Raw genomic sequence first — 22671 nt, 5'->3', positions numbered from 1 at the left:
ACTCGAAGTAATTGCAAAGGCTGCAGTTGTTTTCTTTGCTTCAGAGGAGGTTGGGGGAGAGTTAGTTAAGGTGCATAAAATTGGGAGAATCCAGTCAGAGTAAATGGGAGGGTATTATTTCCCTTGGCAGAGGAGTCAGACACCAGGGGCACAAGCCTGAAGTCATTAGCAGTATTATAGCATTAGAGGGGAGGTGAGGTAACAAGATTCCATCCAGAAGGTGGTAGGGAATTGAATCTCGCCCTCGAACAGAAAAGCCTGCAAAAAGTAGTGCTCATTTTAAGTTGTCCTGTGATTAGGTTAGGGTTAATTGGGTTTGTTGGGATTGCTGGGGTGGTGTGGCTCAAAGAGCTGGAAGGACTTACTCTGTGCTGTACACTGACCAATTGACCTACTAAACGGTACATTTTTGGACTGTGGGAGGAAACCAGAGCACCCACAGGAAGCCCGTGCATTCATGGGGAGAACTCCTTACAGACAGCGCGGGAATTGATCTCCGAAGTCTGGAACCCCCAGGCTGTAATAGCGTTGCGTGAACCACTATGCTATCATAGCAACCTGCCACACAGCCCCAAGGTAAGGTTGCACCTCTATAAAACCCTAGTTATACCACATTTGGAATATCGTGTTCAGTTCTGGTCACATTATAGGAAGGATGTGGAAGCTTTAGAGATGGTGCGAAGGAGATTTACCAGGATGCTGACTAGACCAGAGAGCATGTCTTATGAGGGATGGTTGGACCAAACTTGGGCTTTTCTCTTTGGAGTGGAGGAAGGTGAGATGTGGCTTGATAGATGGTAAGAGACAGAGGCTGAGTGGACACCCAGATGTTTTCCCCAGGATGGAAATAACTAATACAAGGGGGCATCACTTTAAGGTGATTGTTGGAAAGTAGGGGGGTGGGGAATTGTCAAAGCTAAGCTTTTTAAATAGAGAGAGGTGAGTGTGTGAAATACCGTACTGGAATGGTGGTAGGGCCAATACATTGGGGACTTGTAAGAGACTTAGATAGGTACATGGATGATAGAAAAATGGAGGGTTTTACAGGAGGGAAGTCTAGATCATCTTAGAGTTGGTCATAAGCTTGACACAACAACTGTGCTATAACACACATCAAAGTTGCTGGTGAACGCAGCAGGCCAGGCAGCATCTCTAGGAAGAGGTAGTCAATGTTTCGAGCCAAGACCTTTTGTCAGGACTAACTGAAGGAAGAGCTAGTAAGAGATTTGAAAGTGGGAGGGGGAGGGGAAGATCTGAAATGATAGGAGAAGACAGGAGGTGGAGGGATGGAGCCAAGAGCTGGACAGTTGATTGGAAAAAGGGATATGAGAGGATCATGGGACTGGAAGCCCAGGGAGAAGGAAAAAGGGGAGGCGGGGGGAAACCCAGAGGCTGGGCAAGGGGTATAATCAGAGGGACAGAGGGAGAAAAAGGAGAGAGAGAGAGAAAGAATGTGTGTATATAAATAAACAAATAAAGGACGGGGTACGAGGGGGAAGTGGGGCATTAGCGGAAGTTTGAGAAGTCAATGTTCATGCCATCAGGTTGGAGGCTACCCAGACGGAATATAAGGTGGTGTTCCTCCAACCTGAGTGTGGCTTCATCTGTACAGTAGAGGAGGCCGTGGATAGACATATCAGAATGGGAATGGAACGTGGAATTAAAATGTGTGGCCACCAGGAGATCCTGCTTTCTCTGGCGGACAGAGCATAGGTGTTCAGCGATACAATCTCCCAGTCTGCGTCGTGTCTTGCCAATATATAGAAGGCTGCATTGGGAGCACCAGACACAGTATGTAATATTCTTTATCCCATGGTGTCCTTTGTTATATCTTTGAATAATTCATGACAGACTTCAATCCTTCAGTTAAACCCCACTTCAGTGTGAGTGGTCCGTGTCGCTCCTGGGTGTCCAGCACATTGCAAGGGTGATGTCAAATCACACCTTGCTCATCATAATTGTGGCAGTATGGTGGCATAATGGTCAGCGTAATGATATTTGCAGCGCCAGTGACCCAGGTTGAACTCGCACTGCTGTCTGGAAGGAGTTTGTACTTTCTCCCTGTGACTGCATGGGTTTCCTCCAGGAGCTGCGGTTTCCACCTGTACCCCCAAAACGTACTGGTTAGTAGGTTAATTGGGCACATGGGTGTAACTAGGTGGGAGGGCTGTTACTGTGCTGAATCGTTAAGTAAATAAATAAATAATACCTTGTCTGGAAGAAGAATCATCAAAGGTAGGGATTGGATTTGTAAGGGTATGTTATGCATGCATGAACTGGGTTTGAGATAAAATTGTTATGCTATACAAGAAAATTTTTAGGCTGTGATAAAAATGCAAGTTTGTTTTCCTAATCTGGTGAACTGCTTTTCGGAATGGGCTATGCAGTCAGGAGACTGTTAGCAGCTGCAGTGATGACGACAGCTTCAGGAAATACTTACAACCCAAAAACTAAGTACCTGTTTGACTAAGCTGTTAGTATCGGTGCTGTAAATATTTCTGTCTTCTGCTAGGAATTCTTTTCATTTGCAGCCAGGCCAGTGTCCTGCTTGTCTGGAAAATTAGTGAAAATGTTATTTCTGGCAGGATAGGGCCAACTTATCCGAGTGCTAAATCCCTTCTCTGATCAAAAATGGAAAGTTTGGGCCCTGGTAGCTATTAAAGTATTTTTGCACAGTTTGAGCCCCGCTGTCAGTTGTTTTTAAAAAGAGTGTGCATGAGAGAGATGCACATAAACACAATCCTGTACATAGACGCATGTAAATACTATCTGTGTGTGTGTGTCTGTCTGTCTGTCTGTCTGTCTCTCTCTCTCTCTCTCTCTCACTCACTCACTCACTCACTGCAGGAACACACATTCACCAGTACTCTTGTTTACACTCTGTGCTCAGAAAATGCCATAAATGGATGGGGGCACTGTTGTGATTCCTCACTGTGACCTTCGGAGGCCTCTAATACATGAATCTGAGCCAAGCTGCTTGGCCAGTTACTACAGGATCCTCACTGTTCTGTATAAACGTTCTGCGCCACACTAACTGCCAGAATTCAAAGCCTTCCCCGAAGAGCCGAGCAAGTGCCCTCTGTTTCAGAGAGGAATGCACGTCCTTTTCGTCCTACAAGTGCTTTGCTTGGGCAATACACACGCACACGCACACAGAATGATGGGAGGAACTCAGCAGCTCTATGGAGGGAAATGAACAGTTGAAAATTCAGACCGAGGCCCTTCATTAGGAGGGCATCCATCAGTAAGGACGTCCGTCACCCAGGGACATGCTCTCTTCTCAATCCTACCATCAGAGAGGAGAAGCCTGAAGATACACACTCAACCTTTTAGGGACAGTTTCTTCCCCACCACCATCAAATTCTTGAACAGATTATGAACCAACCCATGAACACCACCTCACTATTTATTTGCTGATTTATTTAGCGGTCCAGCGTGGAATAGGCCCTTCTGGCCCAACGAGCGGCACAAACCAGCAGCTCACTTATTTAATACCACCCTAATCATGGGATAATTTACAATGACCAATTAACCAACAAGCCAGAATGTCTTTGGACTGTGAAAAGAAATGAGCACCTGGAGAAACCCATGTGCTCACAGGCAGAGCACTCCAAACTCCGATTCCCAGGGTGTAATAGTGTTACGCTAACTGCCACGCTACTGTGACGTTCCTGTATCTTGGTACATGAAACTCACGCAGTCAGGGGGGGGAACATGCAAATTCCTTACCGCAGCACCGAAATGGAATTCCCAGCTCCGAAACCCCGAGCTGTAATAGTGTCACACTAACTGCTGCGCTACCACGGTGCTACTGAGTTTCTTTGTTCTCTTTATGCGCTACTTAGTTAATTTATCTCATATATTTCTTACTGTAATTTATAGATTTTTATGTATTGCACTGTCCTTCTGCCATAAAATAACAGCTTTCTTTACATATGCAAGTGATATTAAGCCTGGTCTGTGACCCTCTCCACTAGCTCTCCATTCCCGTTGGTCATTCTTAAGTGCCAAGCAGTAAATCACAAGACCCATGATATCTGGGCTGGAATTGCACCCTCCAGTCTTAAGGCCTCCTGTGCCAAAATAGGCTCTCATTACCTCACACCAGCAGAAGGTATTTTTAAACAAGCCCTCGTTCTCATCTGACACTCTCCACTTTCACTTGGACAGAGAGAAAACAGCTCCAGGCAAAGAGGAGCTACGTTTGTTAAAGCTGTGCCTGTGTAGGAAATTTCCACAGAGCTTCAGTATCAGAATCAGGTTTAATATCACTGGCATATGTCATCAAATTTTAAATACGAGGAAGTCTGCAGGTGCTGGAAATCCAAAGCAACATACACAGATTGCTGGTGGAACTCAGCAGGTCAAGCAGCATCTGTAAAAATGAGTAAACAGTCGACATTTAGGGCTGAGACCCTTCTTCAGGACTGGTCAACTGTTCATTCACTTCCATAAATACTGTCTGACCAGCTGAGATCCTCCAGCATTTTGTGTGTTGTCATGATATTTGTTGTTTTGCAGCCCATTACAGTATGATACATAATGCAGGTTTCCCCCGCCATCCGAAGGTAGAGCGTTCCTATGAAACGGTTCGTAAGCTGTAATGTCGTAAAGTGAAGAAGCGATTACCATTTATTTATATGGGAAAAATTTGTGAGCGTTCGCAGACCCAAAAAATACCCTACCAAATCATACCAAATAGCACATAAAACCTCAATTAACGGTAACATATAGTAAAAGCAGGAATGATATGATAAATACACAGCCTATATAAAGTAGAAATACTTTCCTACAATCATTGCCGCACTGTTCTCTGTAGCGAAAATCTCACGCAAGCGCTCTCGGCAGAAACACTCTCTCCAGTAACCTTTAAGCTATGAAGCTGCCAAATCATACCAAATAACACATAAAAATACACAGCCTGTATAAAGTGGAAATAATGTATGTACAGTGTAGTATCACTTACCGGAATTGGGAAGACAGCGCCGAGCACACTGATGATGGTGTGTTAGGCTGAGTCGTCGGAGGTTGGGGTGGCGCAGTGGTCCCCAACCTCTGGGGCGCCGACCGATACTGATCCGCGAAGCATGCAGTGGTGCAGCGGTGGCCGGGACGCACCCAGCACATCTTTAAGAAAAAAGCCGAAATAAACAAGCTAATTAATTAGGTGCCGCCTGGCATGTAAATGTCAGCCCAGATCAAAGGTGACGCAGTCGACAATCGCCTCTGATCTGGGCCAGTATTTACGTGCCGGGCGGCACCTAATTAATCAGCTTATTTATTTCAGCTTTTTTTCTTAAAGATGTGTTGGGTGCGCCCCGGCTAGCGCTGCATTCTCCGCGGTAATGTATGGGTCCACAGCCCGGGGGTTGGGGTGGTGGGACACTGGGGTGTCATCTCATCGTCGTCTGTTTCCATCAGGGCAGGCAGGTCATCTTCTTCTATGTCTGCCTGCTTCGATGTCGAAGGTCGAGGTTCATTGTCTGCCGTGGCTGATACGGAAGGCTTGAAAAATGACAGTATGCTTGACTGCTTAGCCTCGCGCATTTTCCTATCATCTCAATGCAGTTGCTTCACGTTCAGTTCCTGGACAACTTCACTTACGGTCCGTTCGCTACTGCATTCAGTTTCGATTGTTATCCTTTCCTCTTCCGATTGCATCAGCTCTTCATCTATCAGTTCTTGGTCATGGGATGCCAAAACCTCTTCAACATCATCTTCGTCAACTTCCACAAGCCAAACTCACTTTGTCCTTACTTCGTTCACCACGATCGAAATGCTTAATTATGTCTAGTTTTACGCTAAGTGTAACACCTTTACGAGCACTTTTAGGCTTTTCCACTACCGTAGAACTCATCTTGCTAATGGCTGCTCACAGGCTCGTGTTTAAACAATGCCGGCGAGAATGCAGTTCCAGGGGAGGAGCCTGGCTGCTCGGGGCGCGCGCTGCCTTTTTTCGTAACAGTGAAAACACCTTCTGTTAGCGAAAACAGGTAACTAATGCAGGTTTTTCGTAACAGCGAAGTTTCGTAAAGCGAACGTTCGAAAAGCAGGGGACACCTGTAATTGAAAATACTATAAATTATAATAAGAAATATATATTGAAAGTATTAAATTAAATAAACAAGACAAGTATAAATTAAAACTGAGGTAGTGTTCCTGGGTTCACTGTCTATTCAGAAACCTAATGACAGAGGGGAAGAAGCTGTTGGTAAAGCATTGAGTGTGTGCCTTTAGGCTCCTGTACCTCCTCCTTGATGGCATGTCCTGGGTGATGGGGGAGTCCTTAATGACCGATGTCACCTTTTAGAAGTGTCCCTGATGCTGGGGAGACTAGTGCCCATTATGGAACTGGCTGAGTTTGCAACTTACTGCAGCTTTTTCTGATCCTGCAGAGACCCCTCCATACCAGATGGTGAGGTAACCAACTAGAATGCTCTCCATGGTACATTTGTAGAAATTTCCGAGTGCCTTCGGTGAACTTCAAACTGCTTACTCTTTCCACATATGATCCCTCAATGAGGTCTCGTGTGTGTTCCCTTGACATTCAATTTCTCATGGAGAGTGTGTTGAATGCTCTTCATGGTGGTGGCCATCCGTTAGTCTCGCGGGACCATGGATCAGCGCCTGGAAAGTCTTGCTTCAGTCTGTGTTAGAGCAGCATCTGTTGTGGCTGTAGAGTCTCGGCTGCAGCAACTGCACTTGAAGGCACTGTCCTCCAGTGTTGTCTTGGTGCTGTTTTTCCGATGAGTGCGCTTTTCTTCAGCAGCAAGCCTCAGCTTCTCTTCTCTTTTTAGACCTCTGCGTAGTTCCAGCCTCCAGTGAGAGCGATCGCTTGCGATGTCCTCCCACCTCTCGACGTTCATTTTCAGTGACTTCATGTCTCTCTTGCAAACGTCTTTGAAACAAAGATGGGGCCACCCTTGTGCTCTCTTGCCGGAGGCCAGTTCCCTGTACAGCAGGTCTTTCGGAATCCTCACGTCTGACATGCGGTGTACATGGCCCAGCCAGCAGAGACGGCGTTGTCGGAGCAGGGTGAAGAGGCTGGGTATCTGGGCGCGGGCCAGGACCTCATTGTTGGTGACTCGGTCAGTCCACGTGATATATCTTCATGGTACATCTGTAATAATTTGCACGAGTCTTTGGTCTTGTATCAAGTCGCCTCAAACTCCTGCTGAAGGTTAGCCACTTTTCAGCCTTCTTTGTAATTACATCAGCATGTTGGGCCTATGATGTATCTTCAGTGATGTTGATGAGATGTCTCTCAGTTTGTTGATAGTGTTTTGATGTTGTGATTAGCATCGCACAGAAAAGTGAGGTCATTTCAGGTTGGATCTAAATCTGTCATGGAACATAGAGCACAAAAACAGGCCCTTTGGCCCAGAATGTACTTGAGCTAATGACCCCGACTCAGTTTCAAATTCAGATTCACTTTTTTATCACATGCACATCGAAGCATACAGTGAAATGTGTTGCTTCTGTTAACAGCCACACACCGCAAGTGTTGCCTCACATTCTGACCCCAACATAGCTTTTCCGCAATGTTCAGCAGAACAAGCAGCAATAATAACACAGCAAAACAAAACAACTTCAAAATAAACCCCTTGCCAATCCACCCACCCATTTGCCCATAGATAGGCCTCCAACCACAAGACAGGCAGACTGCCTCCAGGCCTCTAGTCCTTGGCCCTGGAATCTCAGACACTGGGCCTCCATCCTCTGGCCCCTGGCCTGGACTCTCACCTCTGGACAAGCTGGGCTTCGAGCTTTGGACCTCTACGTCCAGACTTGTCAAATTCAGGCTTGTTCCTCCATACCGGCTGAGCTCCTGAGCTCCGGACTTCAACCACCAGCTTTGCCTTTGGAATTTGCCGACCTCTGGGTATCGACCACAGGACCCGCTGATCACGGGTTTGACTTTCGGGCCTCAAGTTACAGATCTTTGGCGCTGGTGATCTGGGGAGTCACTAGCCCTCGTGGCTCCTTCGGACCTCTACCTAATCCCTTCTGTCTGTGTGTGGTCCATATCTCTCCCTTCTCTGAATATTCATGTGCCTATCTAGGAGCCTGTTCAATGCCTCCATTATATTTGTGTTCGCCACCACCCAGGCAAGGCATTCCAGATACCCAGAACTCTCTGTGTAAAAAAAACTTATCCCACACATCTCCTTTGAACTTTCCTCCTTTCACCTTAAATGGCTGCCTTCCAGTATTAGACATTTTGACCCTAGAGGAAATGTACTGGCTGTCTACCTGTACCTTTGATAATTTTATATTCCTCTATCAGGTCTCCCCACAAGAAAAGAACCCTAGTCTGTCCAATGTCTCCTTGTCGTTCATATCATCCAGTTGAGGCAGCATCTTGGTCAACTTCTCCAAGGCCTCCACGTCCTTCCTATAATGGGGTGACCAAGGCTCGCAGATCACAATTAAATTTATTATCACTGAAAATTGTAGCATGAAATTTGATGTTTTGCAGTAGTCGTATTGTGCAAAAGACATAAAATTTCTATAAATTACAAAATTTAATACTGTGGTGCAAAAAATAAATAAGCCATTCATGTATAGTTCTTAAGTCTGATGGTGGAGGTGAAGAAACTGTTGTTTGGTACAGGAGCTTGAAGACTCTCAAATCACTGAGTGCGGATTTTCAGGCTCCTGTACTTCCTTCCTGATAGTAATAACATAAAGAGGGCATGTCCCAAATGGTGAGGACCCTGAGTGATGGATGCCTCCTCTTGAAGCTGTCTTAGTTGTAGGCAGGGTTGTGCCTGAGATGGAGTGAGCTGAGTGTACAGCCTCTGCAATCGTGTGCTTTTGAGCCTGTGATGCAGTCTCAGAATGCTCTCCACTGACCGTCTGCAGAAGTTTGTACGATGTTATGGTGATTGAGTCTCCTCAAGTTCCTCGGGTGGGAGGAGAAGATGGCAGCGCGACACAGCTCTCCGGTGAAATGGTATCGTATTTGTTAAACGGGCCGTGGACAATTCTGATTTGATCAAGGCAGACATGAGAAGCAGAGGAACATCTGGAGAAGTTTCTGAAATGCCCGGTTCGCTGCTGCTGTTACTGTGCGATCGAGAATCTCTGGAGAGAAGGCCCCAACATCCCCGGCTTTGCCTGCTGCTGGTGACCGAGGCTGAGGTCGAAGTGTTCGGATAGAGATGGTGCTTGGTACTCAGTGTCGGAGGGCTGATCAGAGCTCGAAGTTTTCGGACAACTCAGAGTTAGACTGTGGTCGGGCATGGCAAGGAGAGTTTTCTTCCTTCTCCCGTCTGCATGAGATGTGGGACTTTTAAGAGACTTTGAACTTTTTTACTGTGCCATGGCCTGTTCTTCATCAAGTTATGATATTGTTGCACTGTTGTAACTATATGTTATAATTATGTGGTTTTGTTAGTTTTTCAGTCTTGGTCTGTCCTGTGTTTCTGTGATATCACACCGGAGGAATATTGTATCATTTCTTAACGCATGCATTACTAAATGACAATAAAAGAGGACTGCGTGTCCTCATAATCTAATCAAAAAAAAAATAGAGCCGCCGGGGTGCCTTCTTCATGATTGCATCAATGTGTTGGGCCCAGGATAGACTTTCAAAGATGCAAGAACTGGAAGCTGCTCGCCATAACTAAAGCTGCAACATGATAGTGTTATGACAGTGTGTTTTATTTTTTCATAGAATATTTTTTGTATGGTATAGAATTTGATCCTTGCCACCTGGTGACTTTTCACTAGATAAGAGAATGTAGATCTCTTCCAAGCAACTGAGATGAATAATAGAGATATAGAGCAGCATACTGAAGAAGAAACACAGCAAGGGTCACACGAATAGGAGGAGAATGTATATCCTCTTGTGATTAACTTATAGTCACTCATCTCTGCAGCTATCTAATTAGTCTCGTTTTCCTGCATCCCTACATAGCTCAGCACATTTTCCCCTTTTCCAGGTTTTGCACTGTGGCACACATAATATTTTTTTGATAGGGAGAAGGCAGGTAGGTGGAGCTGAGTTCACAGCCATATCAGCCATTGAATGGTGGAGTAGGCGCCATGGGCTGTTTGGCAGACTCCTGCTCTTACTTCTTATGCCCTTATGCAACCAATTTACCAATTTAAAAATAGCAAAAAAATCAAACCATGTGAGCTTCACGAGTGCTAAATCTGTTATCTATCTTCATCTTTTATATCAGAACAAAACAGCTTCATTCCTTCTCAGAGTAATTTTGTTCCAAATTACCTCAACAAGGCAGAGTTACTACCTTATTAGTTGAAAGTGCTTTCAAGTAAAAATGAAATAATTCAACTTGAATCAGGTTTTCCATAACCTGAAAACCTTTTTTTATTTTTTTAATGGAAGCTTTTCTTTGTAATTTTTTTTACTTCATGGTGGCTAGGGAGAGGGCTGAGCCATTAAGGGAAGAACTTGGAAGGGAAAGCTATTTGAAAATTGATGATGCGGGCTTGAAGCAGAGAGATGCGGGCTTGATTTCATGATTTATTGAGTTTAGGTGACGTAAATCAATGATGAGATCATCCTTGGCGCAACCTTATTTCTAGCATCACTATTTTATGCCTTAAAATGTTAATCTTGTGCACTTCTCGTTTAGCAGAAGCACTTTGAACTGAGGTTGCTGTTCTGTGGAGGCAGCACGAGACATGGCGAGTAGTGCTGCTCTGTACAGCTCCAAACATCCAGGTTCCGTCCTGACCTTGGAATCTGCCTGTGTGGAGTTTGTACTGTCTCCCTGTTACCTTGTGGGCTCCCATGCAACATAAGAGAAGAATTAGGCCATTCAGCCCCTCGATTTTGCTCCATAAGACATAGGACCAGAATAAGGCCACTTGGCCAATCAAGTCTCCTCTGTTATTCCATCATGGCTGATTTAATATCCCTCACATCTTCATTCTTCTGCTTTCTCCCCGTAACCTTTGATACCCTGACTAATCAAGAACCTGTCAACCTCCGCTTTAAATATCAGATATGCCACCCTTTGGCGAAAGAAATTTCCCTGCAAATGCTCCGGTTGTCTCCCACAGAAGTGGAACATGGTGATTTAATTGGCCACTATAACTTTCCCCAACATCGAAGCATACATTGAAGTGTATCACCTGTGTCATCATTTGCGATGTGCTGGGAGCAGCTTGTAAGCATCGCCATGCTTCTGGCTCAAATTTAGCACGCCTATAACTTACTAACCCTAAACTGTACATCTTTGGAATGAGGAAACCCACACTGTCATGGAGAGAATGTACAAACTCCTTACAGACAGCGATGGGAGTTGATGGAAGGGCGAGGAGAATTAAATGAAAATTAATTTTATTGTAACAGTGTACGATGGTTAGTGCAGGCTGAAGGGCCTGTTTCTATGCTGTTTGACACAATGACAGAAGCTACTTTGTGAACAGCAAGGACCCACGAGCAGCAGTTGGGTTGGCTCAGGGCAAAACTTGCCAGGCTAAGAAACCATATTTCCACCCTTCTCCAAAAGGTGATTTGCAATCTTGTTTCCTGTCCTTCACCACAGAAACTTGCAAACACAACCTTGGAAATAACTCGGAAGACGTGTAGCTCGTGTGGTTGATGGTTGGGTTGGGTTGAGTTGGAGACACGCACTGAGTCAACAACGCACTGACGACATCCCCTTGCATGGTGATGAAATGGTTGCAAGAAAATTGCCAAGATTGGAGGACAACGCTTGACATCTGAGAGTGGAGCCTCCGGGCGGAAGAGGCTTTCTTAGAATTTTATTCTCAGTCCTTTGCAAATATCAGAGGATCTGTATTGGGACCAGCATGTACATGCCATCACAAAGAAGGCACAACTTCCTTAGAACTTTATTTTCCTACAAGTTTGTGTAGATTCAGCATGTCATCTAAGTTGACAAACTCGTATAGAAGCACAGTGAAGAGTATCCTGACTGGTTGCATCACGGTCTGGTATAGAAACTCCAATGTCCAAGAAAATTCAAGTCTGTAGAAAGTTGATGGTCAAAGTCACTTAGATCACATTTATTCCCATTCTGATGTTCGGTATGGGCAACAACTAAACTTGTTGACCATATCTGCATTAACTTGCGGGTCTATAGGTATACCCAATAAAGTGGGCACTGAATGTTTTTGTGTTTGTCTGAGTTTGATGCTTTGGATTACTGGTCTGTACTTGTGTCTGAGGTTCTCAGATGGTGCTGTTTGGGACCAAGTTCAGGGATTTGGACACAGTGATGAGGGGAGCTGCATTGAACTAGTGAAGGAAATAAGCCTTTTCCCATGAAGTCCTCTATCCACTGTTGACACTTTGTAGACATTGCACCGGGCAGATACATTAGCGACATTTAAGAGACTCTTACGTTCAAGATCAGGTTCAGATTTATTTATCACATGTACATTGAAACAGACAGTGAAATGTGTTGTTTGTGTCAACGGCCATACGTTCCAGTGCCCATTTAGCATGCCCACAATGTTCAGCAGAACAACACAGAACACAACAGAATGGAACATAACAATCAACAAAACAAGCCCCTTTCCTCTCCCACTCATATGGACAGCCCTCCAAATTCAGAACAGGCCTCCAGGCTTCAGCCATTGGGCTTTGAGAACTATGTAGGAGGGAAGCTTTAGATTGCTCTCGGAGCAGGAAAAGGTTAGCACATCATTGTGGGCCAAAAGGCCTGTAATGTTCTATGTTCTATATGTAGCCAATTAAATGATTAGTGATTTTCTTTCAACCCACAGATACGTTATATTTCACAAACACAAGGATTACCAGGAGATCATTTACTAAACGTTGGGACAAAAACGGCACGGTTTTTCTCCAGAGAAACCGACGGAACATATTCAGGGTGGAAAATGAAGGTACATTTTGAATTTGCTAAACTTACCAAATCTAAAGCTTTATTTCCAGTGAGGTGCATTTTGTTTTCTTTAGTTCCTGTTTTATTTGGTGTGTTCCTTTGACTAAAACTCACGCCATGTGTTGTTTCTCACCCAATATGTTTCTCTGTGACCCAAGATATCAATGGGTCATTTTTGTATTACAGCTTAGACCCAGAGTTTGAATTGATCAAAGGGAGAAAAAGAGATTGGCTTTTTTTGTCACATACATCATGTTGTTTTGTGTCAATGATCAACACAGTCCGAGGATTGAACTGTGGATAGACCGCGAGTGTTGTGACGCTTCCAGTGCCAACATAGTGTGCCCACAGTTTGCTAACCCAAACGATTTAGAAAGTGGGAGGGATACGGAACATCTGGAGGAAACCCACAGGGTCACGGGGAAAACGTAGAGGTTCCTTACAGGCATCGAATCCCAATCTTACAGATGACATTGTAAATCTTTACACTGACAGCCACATGTCCATGCCATTTAATTGTAATTAATTGGCAGTAAAGCCTGATGTCCGGTCCCTACATCAGCTCATCTATTTCCAGTTTACCATTTGATCTTTGGCAGCAAAGACACTGTGTGGACAGAGTGGTTAGAAAAAAAGCTTTTGGTACATTGCCCTTCATAAATCAGAGTATTGAGTGCAGGAGTTGGGATATGATGTTGAAGATGTATAGGATGTTGATGAGGCTAAATCTGGAGTATTGCGTGCTGTTCTGATCACCTACTTACAGGAAAGGTATCGATAAGATCGGAAGATTGCTGAGAAAATTTATAAGGATGTTGCTGGGACTTGAGGACTTGAGTTGTAGGTTCACTTGGACTCAGAGTCTTGATGGAGGGTCTCGACCCGAAACATCGACTGTCCTTTTCCCTTCGTAGATGCTGCCCAGCCCACTGAGCTCCTCGAGCGTTTTGCGTTTTGATCCAGGTTTCCAGCATCTGCAATCTTATATAAAGTCAATTAACTGAGAAAGAAAACTGATGCGGGTCGATTTTCCCTCTATCGAATAAGTCATACACTTACTCTTTTTCTTTTCTCAGACTCCAGAGGAGCACGAAGCGGAAACAGGAATGAAATCGAAGGAAGCCAGAAAGTATATCTTTAATAGTTTGGATGATATAGCGCACGTAAGTCACAGAATCATTAAAACAGGTCCTTTTGACTGTCCTCCACAAAAACTGTGATGTCTACGGACTTGAATCCCATTTGCCTGCATTAGGCGCATATTCCCTCCTATCCAGGTACCTGACCAAATGTCATTTAAACATAGTCAAATTTATTCTGTCTCCTCCCCTCTTTCATCAAGCAGAAGACAAAAAAGCTTAATAACACACACCGCCAGACCCAAGGACCTCTTGTACAATAAAGATGAACTCTCAATTTCACAATCTACCTCATGGTGACCCTTGCACCTTATTTGTTTGCGTGCATTACACTTTCTCACTTTATTCTACATTCTGTTATTGCTTTTCTCATTGTACCACCATTTGAACTCTACTCTTTGGTTACTGATACCAAATGGAATGTAATCTACCTCCTCTTGCAATTCGTTCCAAATTCTCACCACCCCCTGTATGGAAAAATTTACCCCTCAGATATTTAAACTCCTTTCCTCTCACCTTAATCGCAAGGTCCTAAAATCTCCACCTTAGAAAAAAAATTGCAACTGTTTATATCCTATCTGTTCCCACAATCTACGGACTCACTTTCAAGGACTCTTCATCTCATGCTGTTGATATTTATTGTTTACTGATTTATTTATTATTATTATTTCTTTCTTTTTGTATTTATACAGTTGGACGCCCTAGTTGGGCAATCTTTCAATGACTTTATTTTGGTCATTATTCTATGGATTTATTGAATGTGCACATAAGAGAATGAATCTCAGGGTTATATATGGTGACATACTTGTATTTTGTGAACTTTGAACATATTTGAATGTATGCAGTATACGGAATAAGGTAGGTGATCTTGTAGCGCAGTTAGAGACTGGCAGCTATAAAGCTGTAGGCATCTCTGAGTCGTGGCTGATTAAAGATCATAGTTAAGAGCTTAACATCCAAGGATACACAATCTATCAAAAGGACAGGCAGGTAAGCAGAGGGGTGGTATGGCTCTGTTGGTAAAAAAGGAAATCAAATCCTTAGAGAGAGGTACATAGGATTGGAAGATGTAGAATCTTTGTGTGCAGAGGGTTGTAGACTCAGCCTCCTCACCGTCAATGGCATCTTCTCATTATGACCGTGAGGGAACAGGTACAGGAGCTTGAAGACACACTCAATCAACATTTTAGGAACAGCTTCTTTCCTTTTGCCATCATAACATCACCTTGCTACTTTGTTCTCTTTTTGCACTATTTATCTATTTTTTTTACTATATTGTGACTAGTAATATTCTATGTATTGCACTGTACTGTTGCAAAACCACATATGTTTCATATGTCATTGATAATAAGCCTGATTCTGGTTCTTAGTTTAACGTGCCTTCTGGCCTTAGGTGAACATGGTGTTGGATTTGGAGGGAAGTGACCTGCAGGCGGAGAAGGCAGACCGCATGGAGTTTGTCAGTCTGTTGAAGAAGATGTTGCTGATTGATGCTGAGAAGAGGATCACCCCGGTGGAGGCGATGAGCCATCCCTTTGTGGCCATGCAGCATCTACTGGACTTTCCACACAGCAACCAGTAGGTCCCTCTCTCATCGATCCCAAGGGCATGGTAACAGGCCCCTCGGCCAATTCATCCAAGCAACCACATCTAACATAATACCATTTGCCTGTGTTTGGCCTAAATCCCTCTATGCTTGCATGGTAGCACAGTGATTATCACATTGCTTTAAAATGCCAACGATCGCGATTGGGGTTCAATTTCCACTGCAGTCTGTAAGAAGTTTGTATTTTCTGCCCGTGACTTTGTGTGTTTCCTCCGGATGCTCTGATTTCCTGTCACATTCCAAAGGTACATGGCTTAGGATTAGTGAGTTGTGGGCATGCTATGTTGGCACTGGAAACATGGCGACACTTCTGGACTGTCCCCAGCACAGCCTCGGAATGTGTTGGTCATCGACACATTTCATTGTATCTTTTGATGTATATGTGACAACTAAAGCTAATCTTTCCATGAACATATTCAAAATGTCTTTTAAGCATTTTCAACCACTTCCTCTGGCAGCTCACCACCCTCTGTGACTGCAACACATACCACTAAGTGCTAGAGGAACTCAGCAGGTCGGGCAACATCTATGGAAATGAATATGCTGTCAACGTTTCAGGCCGGGACCCTTCTTCAGGATTGGAAAGTAGGGGGAAGTTGTTGGGATAAGAAGGTGGGGGGAGTGGAAACAGGACAAGCTGGAAGGTGATAATGAAGCCAGGTGGGTGGGGAGTGGGATGGAGTAAGAAGCTGGGAGGTGATAGGTGGAAAGGGTAAAGAGTCTGATAGGAGAGGAGAGTGGGGGAAAGGGAAGGAGAAAGGGCACCAGGGGAAGTGTCAGGCAGTTGATGTAGTGATTTAGTTGGTGGTTGTCCATTGTGGCCAAGGAGACAGGAAACCTGTGCAGGAGAGTTTTTAGAGTGGAAAAACCATTGTATTGGGGAAGTTCCACTCTCTCAACATCAGAAGACTGGGTACAATGGTATGAATAAAGTGTTACAAACTGGGGTCTTCCTTGGTTGCAGTGGATGGCCATGATGTCTTCTGTGTCTTGTCATGCCCTTCATTCTCCAGGAGCGTTGTAGAACTGCCTTCCTGGCTGTTGGACCTTACTGTAGATCTCATCCACCCAGTCCACCGGAGCTGTTTTTGCATGCTGGCACAGGCATGCCCCTCTTTCACCAGGGCATGAGGCTCCCCAGCTGCCATCACCTGACTTAACCCGCTTGTTGAAGCAGTATACCAGGGTGTTGTTACTGTCGGGCAGCTGAGGAGAAGAGGTAAAGGTCGGAGTGGGAAATTGAAGAAGAGGGAACAGGAAGGGGAAAACTATTACCGGAAGGAGAAACGCAAACACGAGGAATTCTATCTCTTACTAGCTCTTCCTTCAGTTAGTCCTGACGAACGGTCTCGGCCTGAAACGTCAACTGTACTTCTTCCTAGAGATGCTGCCTGGCCTACTGTGTTCACCAGCAACTTTGATGTGTGTTACCGGAAGGAGAAATCAGTGTGAAAAAGTTGCCCATCAGATCCCTGTTAAATCTTCCCCCCACCAACCTTACTTTATTTTTTATTTATTTTAGTTTGAGATAACAGGCCCTTCTGATCCAATGGGCCCAATAACTCCTGTGTGACCAATTAACCCACTAACCCGCACCTCAATCCCATGCTTTCTGGTTTTCATTCCCCTTCTGCGGGAAAAGGAGAGTGCATTCATTCTATCCGTGGGCTTGTGCCCTGCTGAAACATCATGGCTGTTGGCCAGTCTTTGAGTAGTTCAGATGTAACCTGCTGCAGTCTGCATGCAGGAGTTGAGTTAATTATTTACATTAGAGAGCAACTTACCTGCCACAGCATGTTATCATGCTCAAATGCTTTTCACAAACCTACTGTTACGCAGATCAGGGAATGGTTGAATAGTTTGCCGCGGGATCGTGGGAGAATGAGGGGAGATTTGATAGAGGAGTACAAAATTATGAGGTGTACAGATTGGGTAAATGAAAACAGGATTTTTTTTTTCACTGAGGTTGAGTGAGACTAGAGCTAGGGGTCATGGGTTAAGCATGAATGGTCAGATATTTAAGGGGAAACTGGGACAACAGGGTATTATAGTGGTTAACAGAACACTTTACAGCCCCAGCGAGATGGGTTCAATTCCCGCCATTGCCTGTGAGGCGTTTGTATGTTCTTCTGGTGACCGCGTGGGTCTCCTCCAGGTGCTCCAGTTTCTTCCCACAGTCCAAATACATACCGGTTCAGAGGTTAATTGGTCATTGTAAATTGTCCTGTAATTAAGCCAGGGTTAAGTAGGGCCTATTCCACGCTGTATCTTAAACAATAAATTATAGACAGAGGACTTCTTCGCTCAGCAGGTGGTGAGGGTGTAGAACAAGCTGCTAGTGAAAATGGTAAATCCAGGTTTGATTTAATGATTAAAGAGATTAAAGATTACTTTTATTTGTCACGTGTACATGGAAACATTGAAACACAGTTATGTGTGTCGTTTTGCATGAATGACCAACTAAGTCAGAGGAGTGCTGTGGGCTTGCCCGCAAGGATCGCCACACTTCCGACCCCAACGTACCATGCCTATAACTTACTAACCCTGCCTATGTCTTTGGAACGTGGGAGGAAACCGGAGCATTTGGAGAAAACACACGCGCACACACACACACACACGCATGCGCGCGCACGCACTTTATTAGGTACACCTGTCCACTTGCTCGTTATTGCAGATATCTAATCAGCCAATCATGTGGCAGCAGCTCAATCCATAAAAGCATGCAGACATGGTCAAAAGGTTCAGTTGTTCAGAACAAACATCAGAATGGGGAAGGAATGTGATCTATGTGTCTTTGACCAGGGAATGATTGTTGGTGCCAGACGGGGTGGTTTGAGTATCTCAGAAACTGCTGATCTCCTGGAACTTTCATGCACACCAGTCTCTGGAGTTTACAGAGAATGGTGCGATAAACAAAAAACATCCAGTGAGTGGCATTTCTGTGCTCGAAAATACCTTGGTAATGAGACAGGTCAGAGGTGAATGGATAGACTGGTTCAAGCTGACAGGAAAGTGACAGTAGCTCAGGAAACTGCACGGTACAAATGTGGTGTGCAGAAGAGTATCTTTGAATGCACAGCATGTCGAACCTTGACGTGAATGGGCTACAGCAGCAGAAGCCCGTGAACATACACTCAGTGGCCACTTAGTTAGGTACAGAAGGTACACAATAAAGTGGCCATTGAGTGGACAGGCCTGTTACAGACAGTGGCAAAGAGCAGACCTTGATTCATCATTACCGGTGCTGTAAAGCGATTGTGCTAAATGCTATACTACCATGCAGTCGGTTTGTAAGATTTAAGAGAAGTTTACTGGGAAGAATTTCAAGGTTTCAAGGGATGTGGTCCAGGTGCAGGTAGCTGGGACTGGGCAGAAAATCAAACCAGCGTAGATTAAATGGGTCGAAGAGCCTGTCCTGTGCTGTATTGCTCTATGACTCTAAATCTATGAATTGCCCCCTGTGCTGTGGTGTTTTTGATTTAAAAAAAAATTCAAGGGATTTACTGTACTTGGAATGTGGGAAAATAAAACGGAATGATTGAAAGTGGGTCAGTGCAGACTCACTGTGCCAAAGGCCTGGATCTCTGCTGCCTGATTAAATAGCAGAATTTATTTACCGGTGATTGATAAGTTTGTGGCCTACGGTAGAAGGAGTCAATTTTAGAAAACCTAGCACATTTATATTTCAACATAGTCCCCTCCTACATTTACACACTTAGTCTAGCAGTCGTGGAGCATACGGATCTTGGACCTCCAGAAAGTGTCCACAGCAGGGGTGATTGATAAGATTGTGGCCTAAGGTAGAAGGAGATGAGTTATTAGCTTCAAACTTTCTGCATAATCACTCAAAGAGTTGACCTGCATGTGCATGTAACGAGAGCTGCATTACTCATCTCCTTCTACTATAGGCCACAAACTTATCAATCACCCCTGCTGTGGACCACTTCTACAAAGAAGGGATCCGTATGCTCCACGACCGCTGGACTAAGTGCGTAAATGTGGGAGGGGACTATGTTGAAAAATAAATGTGCTAGGTTTTCTAAAATTGACTCCTTCTAACTTAGGCCACGAACTTATCAATCACCCGTCATATTTTTATTTATGGAGATACAGCATGGCAACAGGCTGTTCTTGCCTAATGAAACCAATTACACCCATGTGACTAATTGACTAATTAACCTACTAGCTCAAACATATTTGGATGGTAAGTGGCAACCAGAGCACATGTAGGATCCCACATGGTCATGGGAGAACATGCAAACAGTGGTGGGAATTGAACCCTGATTAGTGGTATGATAAACCGCTACGTTGCTGCCCTTAGGACAGGGGTGGAATAGGATATGGTCGGCTAGGGATAGACTGAGTGAGCTGAATGTGATGTAAACTCCATTTCCTTCTTATTCACGAATGGTATGTTTGAGTGGGAGGTAGATGCACTGTGACATGAGTACACGACTCGGGCAAGTAAACACCATGCGTGTTTCTCTCCCTCAGCGTCAAATCCTGTTTCCATATAATGGATGTCTGCAGATGGAGGCCAAGCTTGTACGACATGATAAACCGCAATAAGATGCCATTCATGAGACCTGTTGCCTCGAATAACACTGCAAACCTGACTGTGGCTTTCAATAAAATGGGCTCAGTACCCAGCCAGGTAAGGGAAGAGATTCAGAGTGACCATCAACTGAGAGTGGGGAAGAAGGAATTTGTAGAACTACCTGTACAGGTTTCCTCCTCTCTCTTCTGACTGCTACCATCGGGAAGTAGGCACAGAAGCCTTAGGTCCTACACACCAGGTTCAGGAACAGTTATTACCCTCCAAGCATCAGGCTCCTGAACCTGAGCCAACAACTTCACTCACCCCAACACTAAACTGATTCCACAACCCACGGAGTCACTTTCAAGGACTCTGCAACTCATGATCTTGGTATTATTTATTTACTTTTTGATTATTTGCATGATTTGTGCTCTTATGCACATTAGGTGTTTGATAGATTTTGTTACGAATCGTTTTGGGTGTGGAGAGGATGTTTCCGATAGGGGATGAGTCTAGGACCAGAGTGCACAGCTTCGGAATCAAAGGATGTCACTTTAGAACAGGTATGAGGAGGAATTTCTTTAGCCAGAGGGTGGTGAATCTGTGGAAATCATTGCCACAGGCAGTTATGATGGTCAAGTCATTGGATATGTTTAAAGCAGAGTTTGGTAAGTTCTAGATTAGTAAGGGCACCAAAAGCTACAGGGGAGAAGACAAGATAATGGGGTTGAGAGAGATAATAAATCACCAAAGTGGAATGGCGGAACAGTCTTGATGGGCCGAATGGCTTAACTCCGTTCCTGTCTTTTAGTCTTGTGGTCGTTCTCAAGGACCTCTATTGCTTTTCTAAATTTTCTTGTAAATACCCACAAGAAAAAGAATTTCAAGGTGACGTGGTGACGTATACATTCTTTGATAATAAATTTACTTTGACTTTGAACATTGAACACAGGGAATGTGTTGCATTAGACAGGCTGAGACAACTTCCGGAGGAGAACGTATATAAATATTCAAAGATTCAGGAAACAAGAATGGCATGGTAAAGCCATCTCTCTGCTGTACTGAGAAACTCTGGCACTCCAAAAGAATTGGTGATGTGTGGCCTCTTTTGACTGAAACACCCAGGACCTTGACGTGCTATTCATGTTGTCTGTGGGCTCTTCCAGTAGCCTGGGCAATTCATTGTAGTAAATTCAGTTTATTTGTTTTTCACATGTACATCGGACCGTACAATGAAATGCATCGTTTGTGTTAACAACCAACAAAACTTGAAGATGTGTTGGGGTCAGCACACATTCCGGCAACGGCATAGCATTCCCACAATGTTCAACAAAGCAACACAAGCCACAGCAGCAAAACAAACCTACCTACCTACCTACCTACCTCTCTCTCTCTCTCTCTCTCTCTCTCTCTCTCTCTCTCGCTCTCTCTCTCGCTCTCTCTCTCGCTCTCGCTCTCTCTCTCGCTCTCCCACACATGCACACACGCAGCGTCCAGCCCTCGAATCCCTGAGCCGGACTCAGACTTGCAGACATCAGGCCTCTCACCTCCAGACAAGCCTGATACAGAGGCTTTGACCTTCGAGCCTGTACCTCTGGACTCACCGAGCCCTGGACTTCGACCTTTAGCTTTCCTCTCCAGACTTTGCCCTTCAGCTGCACCCCACCATCTTTGCTGACCTCTGGGGATCGACCCCAGGACTTGTTGATCATGGCATTGGTGTGCCTCAGGGATCTGTACTGGGTCCAATGTTGTTTGTCATATATATTAATGCTCTGGATGATGGGGTCGTAAATTGGATGAGTAAGTATGCAGATGATACTAAGATAGGTGGAGTTGTGGATAATGAAGTAGGTTTTCAAAGCTTGCAGGGAGATTTAGGCCAGTTAGAAGAGTGGGCTGAAAGATGGCAGATGGAGTTTAATGCTGAAAAATGTGAGGTGCTACATTTTGGTAGGACTAATCAAATTAGGACATACATGGTAAATGGTGGGGCATTGAAGAATGCAGTAGAACAGAGGGATCTAGGAATAATGGTGCATAGTTCCCTGAAGGTGAAATCTCATGTGGATATGGTGGTGAAGAAAGCTTTTGGTATACTGGCCTTTATATCAGAGCATTGAGTATAGGAGTTGGGATGTAATGTTGAAATTGTACAAGGCATTGGTGAGGCCAAATTTGGAGTATTGTGTACAGTTCTGGTCACCGAATTATAGGAAAGATGTCAATAAAATTGAGAGAGTACAGCGGAGATTTACTAAAATGTTGCCTGAGTTTCATCACCTAAGTTACAGAGAAAGGTTGAACAAGTTGGGTCTTTATTCTTTGGAGCGTAGAAGGTTGAGGGGGGACTTGATAGAGGTATTTAAAATTATGAGGGGGATAGATAGAGTTGACGTGGATAGGCTTTTTCCATTGAGAGTGGGGGAGATTCAAACAAGAGGACACGAGTTGAGAGTTAAAGGGCAGAAGTTTAGGGGTAACATGAGGGGGAACTTCTTTACTCAGAGAGTAGTAGCTGTGTGGAACGAGCTTCCA

General features: G+C 44.5%; 1 protein-coding gene across 8 annotated transcripts in view; it reads left to right on the top strand.

The window, feature by feature from the left end:
- The window catches only part of LOC134353567 (homeodomain-interacting protein kinase 3-like), a 251827-nt gene that overhangs the window by 185763 nt on the left and 43393 nt on the right, over positions 1–22671 (top strand). For all 8 annotated transcript variants that reach the window (XM_063061621.1, XM_063061618.1, XM_063061615.1 and 5 more), the window contains 4 exons: positions 12733–12852; positions 13928–14014; positions 15384–15568; positions 20091–20250. In XM_063061621.1, coding sequence (XP_062917691.1) covers positions 12733–12852; positions 13928–14014; positions 15384–15568; positions 20091–20250 — 552 coding nt within the window. The remainder of the gene's footprint in view (positions 1–12732; positions 12853–13927; positions 14015–15383; positions 15569–20090; positions 20251–22671) is intronic.

The sequence above is a fragment of the Mobula hypostoma genome, chromosome 11 (assembly GCF_963921235.1).
Source record: "Mobula hypostoma chromosome 11, sMobHyp1.1, whole genome shotgun sequence".
In the NCBI taxonomy this organism is placed as follows: domain Eukaryota; kingdom Metazoa; phylum Chordata; class Chondrichthyes; order Myliobatiformes; family Myliobatidae; genus Mobula; species Mobula hypostoma.
The sequence above is the reverse complement of the archived record's forward strand: the minus strand, read 5'-3'. Positions and strand labels throughout refer to the sequence as shown.